General features: G+C 29.9%; 2 protein-coding genes across 2 annotated transcripts in view; one reads left to right on the top strand and one right to left on the bottom strand.

The window, feature by feature from the left end:
- The window catches only part of HELRODRAFT_164927 (hypothetical protein), a gene marked incomplete at both ends in the record, with an annotated part of 3279 nt that extends 2730 nt beyond the window's left edge, over positions 1 to 549 (top strand). The window contains one exon of the mRNA XM_009030859.1: positions 410 to 549. Within this exon, the coding sequence (XP_009029107.1) occupies positions 410 to 549 (140 nt within the window). The remainder of the gene's footprint in view (positions 1 to 409) is intronic.
- Positions 550 to 4484: 3935 nt separating this feature from the next.
- On the bottom strand, positions 4485 to 8249 carry HELRODRAFT_108179 (hypothetical protein; the record flags this gene model as incomplete). The annotated part of the gene is made up of 4 exons (XM_009030858.1): positions 7872 to 8249; positions 6291 to 6413; positions 5219 to 5431; positions 4485 to 4648 (listed from the first exon to the last, which is right to left on the bottom strand). The coding sequence occupies exons 2-4, from the start codon at positions 6409 to 6411 to the stop codon at positions 4485 to 4487; spliced, it is 498 nt and encodes a 165-aa protein (XP_009029106.1). The 5' UTR covers positions 6412 to 6413; positions 7872 to 8249.
- Between the last annotated feature and the right edge of the window lie 894 nt (positions 8250 to 9143).

Here is a 9143-nt window from a genome sequence, read left to right as displayed (position 1 = left end):
AGCGGGGTTGCGTGATACTGAGGCGAGTGACAGATGTGGATGGAGTCGAGGGGTATTTCGGTTTCATCATAGGTAGCCAAACGGCAACCCCCGATCTCGGGGAAAATGCCGTCTAAACGTGTGTTGTTGTTGTTGTTGTTTATTGGGTGTATTTATATTTATCGATATACTAAAAATGTTTATATTTGTATCTCATATTGTTGCACAACTAGTTAAGGTGGCCAGCACATGCTTTCGTATATATGATCTCCTGTTTCTTTTCAAATAAAATTCTGGAAAAAAAAATGTTGAAGCAAGTTGTATAGTCATACTCGTCTAATGACGCTGGATGATAAACTTGAACAGTCATTAACTTCATTCAAAAATTAAATGAATGATACAGTTAAAAAAATCTAAATGCTGTAAAAAGCGATGTCTGTTCAAGAAACTATTAAAGATGCTTACGAAATCAAAGACAAAGAAATGAATATCGTTTTGTTTAATTTTGCTGAAGACCCAGTTGTCAGTGAAGATAGAAGAAATGTGATAGGATTTTTAGTCTGTTTCTGACAACATTCTAAAAGAAGATGACATTACAAAATAAATCGACAGAGCAAAATACCAAACACAACTTCTGCTTCACGGCCGGTGGTGGTGCAACTCAACAGTCGCTTTAAAAAGCTAAGATAATGAGAAAGCTTTTCAGAATCAAGTTGCTTGATGCTTGATGAGAGTTTGAGAAGAGTGCGAATCAGTGATGGCCTCACTAGAGATCAACGTAGTCATTTTAAAAACTTGTATTGGAAGCAAAAAATAGAGTCAACCGATCCTGATTTTTTATATCGGGTCAAGAATGCACGATATTTCTATATTAGCATTACTCGATGTTAGTGCGGCATTTGGCTGCGTTAACCATTCGATCTTATTAAAGAAGCTTCAAAACAACAACAAACACCGTTTTGGACGAATTTTCCCCGGAGATCGGGGGTTGCCGTTTGGCTACCTATGATGAAACCGAATGTCATCATAAATATTTTATTGGCTAATTTTAACGCAGGACGCCCTTCCTTACGCAACCACAGTTATAAACGGTGGGTCTAGCCTTTGATGCTCCAACATCACTCACAAGGCAGTGAGGGTCAGTTTAATGTCATAACCAGGACATTGTCATAACCAGGACATATTAAAGAAGCTTCAAAACTGTCTTGGAATTTCAGGAGGGATCATCAGGTGGTTAGAATCATACCTTTCTGGTTAAAAGCAACAGATTTTGTTTAACAATGGTTTATCATCCATTCAAGAGGTAAATAATGGTGTGTCGCAGGTTTCGGTACTTGGACGTTTACAGTTTCTGCTATACACAGCTGATGTATTGAATATTATTAACTCATTCGGGTTCAAACATCATGCGTTTACGGATGATATCCAGATAGTTGCTAGCTGTGACGTGGCCTCCTCTCAACTCCTTGTCAACAGATTTCATCAGTGTTTGTCACAAATTGACTCTTGGATGATAGAGCATGAGCTTAAATTAAATCAGCAATGAAGTTCAATTATATCGGTCGGCCCACAATCATAGCAATTTTTGATTGCTCAATGACTAAACATTATAGCTAGGGAGTGTCATCATCAACTGCGGATGTTGAGGTTTATTAGGAGTTAATTGAATGATGTCTCATTAAAAAGCTTAGCCTATGCAATTATCCACACAAAATGAGACTACTGCAACACTCTGTGTTACGGTGTTTCAAAACAAGCAGTTCTGAAAACTACAACTGATTCAAAATCGTACTGCAAAATTAGTTGTCGAAGGTTGGAAGTACGATCATGTGAAAATCCTTCTGAAGTGAATGATTCATTATTTTTTTGAAAGTGAACCAGATGGAGTTTGCTTAGTAAAACATCAATCTAAAAAAAGAATGTTGTTCTCATGTCACAAATTCACAAAGAACGATTGATGAAAATAATAAAAAAAAGCCTGAAAGTATTTTTTTTACTTATTCTTTATAATGCAGCTCTGTCAAACGTAGAGCTGCTTACATGTTATTCTACACCTATAATTAAACCTTCGTGCGACAAAGGTTGTACTATCCAAACCACACGACGCACATACACATTATATATGCACGTGCAAGCATCGCATCATACGCGTATGATGGTCTTTGAGTTTCGTACCGCGCGAAATATGGCCCTTCTACTGACTGAGCTAACTCGGTGACCAATGATTGTTTTACAGTCATAACAGAAGTGGAGTAGATGTGGTGGATTCAATGGACTGGCAGATGACTTGTTAATTTGGAACCAAAAAATAGCACTAGGTAGTGTTCTACAACATGCTGGATATTGTGGGAATAAATGCTTGGATTTTATGTCAAAAAATATGAACAATTGTACATCTAGAAAAAATTTCCTTTCAAGCTTTTAGAGAACTCTGCCACAAAAAACAATACAACAATCTACCAATATTTCATTTCACACTACAGCTTTCATTTTAGCAGCTAGAAGAAAATTTTTTTCAGGAATTCACTTTATAAAAAATGTATAAAACATTTTAAGCTTTGAAAGTTGTAAATTCGCTTGACTTTTTTATAACTGATGGGGTTGGAGTTTTTTTCCTGCAAATTTTTCAACAATATTTATCATTTTTCGTTTAAAATAATTTTAAAATCAAGAATAATAAGGTTAATTCTTTTCTCATTAGCATAATATTCATACGGTTTCATAAACAGCCTGCATAATTTATGCGGGTTTGCATGCTAAAGCTATTTTATTAATAGCAATTTTGATACACAAGTTGTAGTGCATGCTTATTCATTTATACTCTACTATACCCTACTATACTCTATAGTCCATTTAATTCCATTTCACTTGTACATCGTATTTGTTTATCTGTACGCGATGCAGACTGTAGTAATCATTTGATTCTACAGGATTTGTTGCAACCAAAATTTTACCTAAATTATTAATTGCTATGTAAGGAGAGAGAAAGGTGCGTGTGTTTTAAATTGGTTTGTACGGATATATTGAACATCTTCAATGTATTAATATGTTTGTTTTGGTCAATAATTAACATTGAACATTTAAAATCTTGTCAAAAATGTAACTTATGTAATCAGATAAAATGTGTCAATATTTCTGAAAATTTGTATAAAGATATTGTAGCCATTGAAAATTTAGCTTGGTGCTGCGAAACATGTTTGAAAATTTTTAACCCTAGCATTATATTACCATTGGTCAGAAAATTTTAGTACTTGAAAATAAACTTAATGGAGTTAATTAAGAGTTAACAATAAATAATGAAAAACTGAAACAGAATAGAAAAGCTTATTTATTTATTGACCAAAACAAACATATTAATACATTGAACAAAAAAAGTTCTATATTTAAACAGCGCTTGCAGCTTTGGTCAGTTTGGTTGATTAAAATTTTTTAATATTTAAACAGTGTTTGCTGTTTTTGTCAGAGTTCGGCTAATTTGTTGCGTAATTGGTTATTCAGGTTTTTTTTTACATTTGCTCCAAATTGCACAGGATACCAACATTAGTTAAGAGTTGCACTCTATTCAGTACTAATTCCATATAGTTTTTTTTTATTAATTATCATGAATAAACTTGTTCAAATAAAAAAGAGAAGTTTTGGGAAAAAGTCTGTTGTCAAATAAAAAAATTGTTAAAAAAATAAAACTGGCAGAATGTTGTAAAACGTAAAAAAGGCTGTAGGTGCTTGTAGTAAAAACCTATGTGAAGAATGTTATTTCTAATAACAAGGACGTAATTTTGTAATGAAAATAATAAAAATTACTGAACATATTTGTAAACTTACTTTTAACATGTAAATTGTTTCATTGGGTCATTTGACCCATTCAGTTGTTATAATTATACAAAATATTGAGTAAAAACAGTGTTGTGTTTGAAATTAGTTTTAATATATGCTTCAAATATCGGAAAAGTTAGAAAGTCATAAAATATCAAACGTTTAAGTCAAATGGTTACATCAGGGTAATTAATTAAAAACGACTTTGGAGTCAATTGAATTGGGTGGCCGTTCTAGTGTTCATACAATAAAAACTTTTATACTCATAAAAGTTTATATCTAGAATACCAAATTAAGTTGAAATATTAAGTACCTAGATTGTTCATAGAACATAAAGAATGTAATGTATAAAATTCAGAATATAGAATATATTAGAAGTGTTAAGCAAATAAATAATTTTAATTAAATCTTATATGGAAATGAAATTAACAGATTTTATTTTCAATTTATCTACGGATTTCGTTCATAATTGAAAATTTCTTAATTTGGGTTTTTATTTACATTTGCAACTTCATGTTAAACAATAAAGTAGGAAAAAAGGTTTAATAAAAAATGACTAAAAAGTGATACTCAGACTAAATTACAATAAAATTCTAGAGTTACTTATTAGTTAATAAAAAAATAAGATTGCTAACAAAATAAAAAACAAACAGACCAACAATTTAAAAAACAAATAAAAAGTATTTGAAAATTCAACTGCAGTAAAGAACCTGAGAGCATTCCTCCTGATTGAATGAAGTATCATTTGCAGCCCAACAACAATGCTCCCTGTTAAGCCAAAATGCTTCCAAACAAACGCCTTCCTTCAAGTCCGACATCCACGTTGCTCCGATGTCAACCACTGCCGCGCACACACCTGAAACACGACGAAATGGTGAAAAGACATTATAGAGAAATGGAAATTAGAAATAAAAATGTAATTGAATGAGAATTGAAAAATAAAAGTAAGCAATGATAGAGAAGTAATCAATGATAAAGAAGTAAGCAATGATATATAGGCCAAAAATGCATCAAATTTTCCTGAAGTGAGAAGAGATCAATGAAATGGAAAAAGCAAGATGAGAAGTCAGGGATTGGATAAAAAATCAGGATACCGTTATTGAAATAAAGAATTTTATGAAATAAAATTTAGGGAAAGAAATGAGAATGGCCTAAAAAATTTGAAATTAAGTGCCAGTGAATATCAATTTATACTCATCTTTAATATGTTTTTACCCATTTTTATTAATACCTTTATGTAACCATTAGCTTTAAAATAGCATTTTAAAACAACAGAATAACAGAACCAAAAACAAAATAACAAAACAAAAAACAAAATAACATCCATACTAACTTTATATATGATATAGAATGAAAGAGTAGGAGTTAAAAAATATGACAAAAAAATTTCCCTAATAAAAGATTTTCCATTTGAAAGCTAGCTAACCAGCTGCACAGCCAACAAGAAGGACGCAAACCCAGCCGGACCAGGCATCGTGAGCACTCTTCAACTTCTGAAAGCAGCCCTCCTGTCTCCTCTTCATGATGTGTCGATGTCTCATTCGATCTCTGGAAATGTCCCTCAACCAATCAATCGTGTGGAAATCATCATACTGGCCAATGCCAGGGGGCAGTTCTTCGAGGGCCTCCATCAATGAGCCTGACATCAACATTTTTCCAACATTGTTAACTTATCAAACTATGGTTTGGTAATAAATTAACCTTTATCAAGATTCTGCTATTGTATCTTATCTTATTTCAATAATATCATTTACTTTTGTTGCCAATTTTTAATCCATTCAAAACACTTCCGCAAGCATTTTCTGATTAAGTGAAATATTTTTCAATGTAGATTTACTATGAATAAAAGTATAGAAAGATAGCGTAACTATTAACAATGTACACAAGGTATTGACTGGCCAATGAAATAAATTATGCTAATGAGCATATTTCAAGAAAATATTCTGTCTTTTAATAAATTAATATAAAAATATAAATAAATAATATATTATATAAATTAATATAATGAATGCCAATGAGAAAATGGTAGTTGGTCTTACAATAAATATTGTAAATGATATTAAATTTACATGATGTAGAAGACAAATTTCACCAAATAATAAACATTCCTAAGCATGAACAGCAATGGACAAAATTCTCCATACAAACACACACAAGCACGCACGCACACACACGCACACACACAGATGCACTGAGGCATAAATGTAAGCTTAACAAGATCAATAAAAAATTTATTCCAAACCTTTTAAAATAAATCTAATCAAGTTTTGGTATAAAATAATGAATACATTTAAAAAAAATTAGGTTGCAAAGAAAGATTGAAATTAAAGGTTATTTTTAAAAAATTCCAAAATGATAACTTGAATAGTGCTGGTCACCAAATTATATTAAGTGAAAATAGCTATCATTCAGAGGAATAAATGCTGATATTAAAAATAAAATGACGTCAATTAGAATGTCAAAAATTGTCTCAAAAATCTTTTTTATAAATATTTAACCGTGAGATTTATCCATGTTGTACGAGACCTGGGTGAAATCATCAGATATGCCATTGGTTCTCCTGTGGTTTTGTGATTGCCTCTCTGAGGAAATCCCTACATCCAATTCAATGCCGTCCATTTCTAAAATATTAAGAAGGCTTTTTAATTCAAACAAATGAAAAGGTTGTCAACATATCACATGATGATGGATAAATTTTAAAATTCACATTTCATTTTAAACAAAAACACATTTGAAAACTCATTTCAACATAACCAAATAAAATAATGAAACCGTGAACATTTACAATTACATGATTTATTATATAAAGTAAGAAAATTCATTCATTGGAGGAATTCATTAAGGAATTCAAGAAATTCATTAAAAAATCCTTAGCTTTTTTTTGCCTTTTAAAACTTTGCAGACATGAACTCTATTTGAAAAAAATTAAAAAAATTTGGTCACCTCCCCTTTTTTATGTATAAAATGAAAATAAAAAAATAAAGTTTTTTCCAATTCTTGTGCTTCTTTTGTATGCTTAACTATTTAGTTTAGTAATTTATTTACAGTTTCAAAAGTACTACTAATCCAAAACATGTTTGAACCTTATTTTTCCATTTTGACAGAATTGTTCCATATGAAAATTAATCATTATTAAAATATTTATTAAAAATTAAATAAAAAAATAGAACTATTTCAACAGTAACAATTAGACCAAATTATTCAATAAATTAAACAACAAAATATGAGAAAAGCTAATGTTAAAAATATAAAGTATCATTTTCTATTTCTATTACATATTGATCATATGATCATATGAATAAATTACATTCTACAACATAATACTAATAATAAATACAAGTGTACAATGTACACCGTACATACTCCATACACCTCAATACATATTCTACCACGCATACATGATATAAATTATACTTAAAGTTTGGTTCAAACAAAAATAAAATACTACAATCCATTTTAAACCACACAGTAGACACAAATTTTAATTTATAAATGAAATACACGGGAGAAGCTATTAGGCTTTCTTGGCTTATTAGCTTACTTATGAAATTGCATGGATTAATACAGCTAATACAAAATATTTACTTGGCTAAATAATTTTAAAACAATATAATTAAATCAAATTATGTAATTTGAAATTATTTTTGTCAAATTATATAAAAATATTGTTTTTGTATTGAATACATGGTGGCTTGGTAGAGTTCTATGAGGCCCGGTGAGTCACTATTTTTTTCCAGCAAGTAATCTAAGGCTTCAGTAAGCCACATGAATATTATGTCAATAAAAAAAACTTGATGAGATCCAATATTAAAAAAAAATGAATATAGTTCATTTTTAGAAGTGAACCTATGGCTTTAGTAAGCCACCATTGTGTTTACAAAGTAAAAAGATATATTTTTATTTAAATTATAAAAATAATTTTAAATTATAAAATTTGATTTAAATACATTATCTTAATTTTAACACATTATGTCGAGTAAATATTCTTTATTACATATTTGTTAAACTTAGAAACCAAGCAATTTCGTAAGTAGGCCAATAAGCCAAAGAAGCCAAATAGATTGACCCAAAACACACACCCTCCTGATTTGGATTTCACAAGACAAGACAAAAACAAAAGAATAAACGTTATTATTAATAAAATTAAAAAATAATAAAATAATAATTATTATTATTTTTGAATTAGTAGTAGCAATAGTTCATCATCATCATCACAACAAAACTTTAAACTTTTTATAATTAATTTTAAAATATTATTAAATTAAAAAAACTAATAGAAACAAATATAGTTTTTGTTTAGGTAGCTGACGATTAAATAATATAATAATAAAATATTATTTAATTCACTTATTGGATGTTTTTTTCAGTAGCAAACATGACGCGAAATAATTTGCAACATCAACAAGCTTATTCTCTCATTTCATTAACTCAAGATTTAATCAACGACAGCAGAGTCACCAATCATTTAAGACAAGAAATAATATTTGAAATATAATAAATTTTAAGTATGGAACGCCAAAATCATTTCAATGAGTATTTACTACTGAGAAGAACAATCATATCATTCTATGTGTATATACATAACTATATCAAGAAGCGTTAAATCAATAAAAATGCCAATAGTTTAATGGAACATATACGTAATATGCTAATTACTCTTTAATGGCACATATGATAATTGCTCCTTACAAATCTTAGATATACTTTTTCATACCGCAAAAACCAATAAAGGACGTATTAATGATGGATTCCGCTAGCTTAGTGGAACATGTACCACATAAACCAAACTTGTACTAAATGATTTGTGAAAAACTAAAATAGTTTTTCCAGAGCATCGAATTATTGAATATGATTGATGATTATCATGGATATATCCATAATTAAAATTTAATTTTTTTTTGGTTCCAAAAATTTTAAAATTGATTGCAGTTGTATTTGAGGTGTTGAATTCAAAAATGAAATTAGTTTTTTTCTATCAGCTCTACTTTTTGTTGGTTTGCAGTGTTTGACAGCGTGGTAGCAAGAAATAGTCATATAGTTCATTGTGGTGAACTTGAAACAGCGTTTTTTAGGTTGTTATATTTGCGTATAAAACATAAAAGTTGTTTAAATAATCTTGATGTTTTTTGTTATATATATGTGGAGAATACACATTCAAAGAAAATCGAAAAACTGTTTGTAATTTCACAAAGAAAGCCTACCTCGGTTACTTTGGTGTTGGTCTTGGTGACCAGGATAAGACTTGGGCACTACACCAGGTTCATAAAACTTGTGCAGAACATTAACCATTTACGGCAGAGGACTCGAGGAAAAACTAGGGCTTCCAGAAATACCCTTTTTAAAATCAGAGC

This window comes from Helobdella robusta (genome assembly GCF_000326865.2).
Source record: "Helobdella robusta unplaced genomic scaffold HELROscaffold_7, whole genome shotgun sequence".
Classification (NCBI taxonomy): domain Eukaryota; kingdom Metazoa; phylum Annelida; class Clitellata; order Rhynchobdellida; family Glossiphoniidae; genus Helobdella; species Helobdella robusta.
Note: the sequence above shows the minus strand (reverse complement) of the source record. Positions and strands in the feature narration are given on the sequence as shown.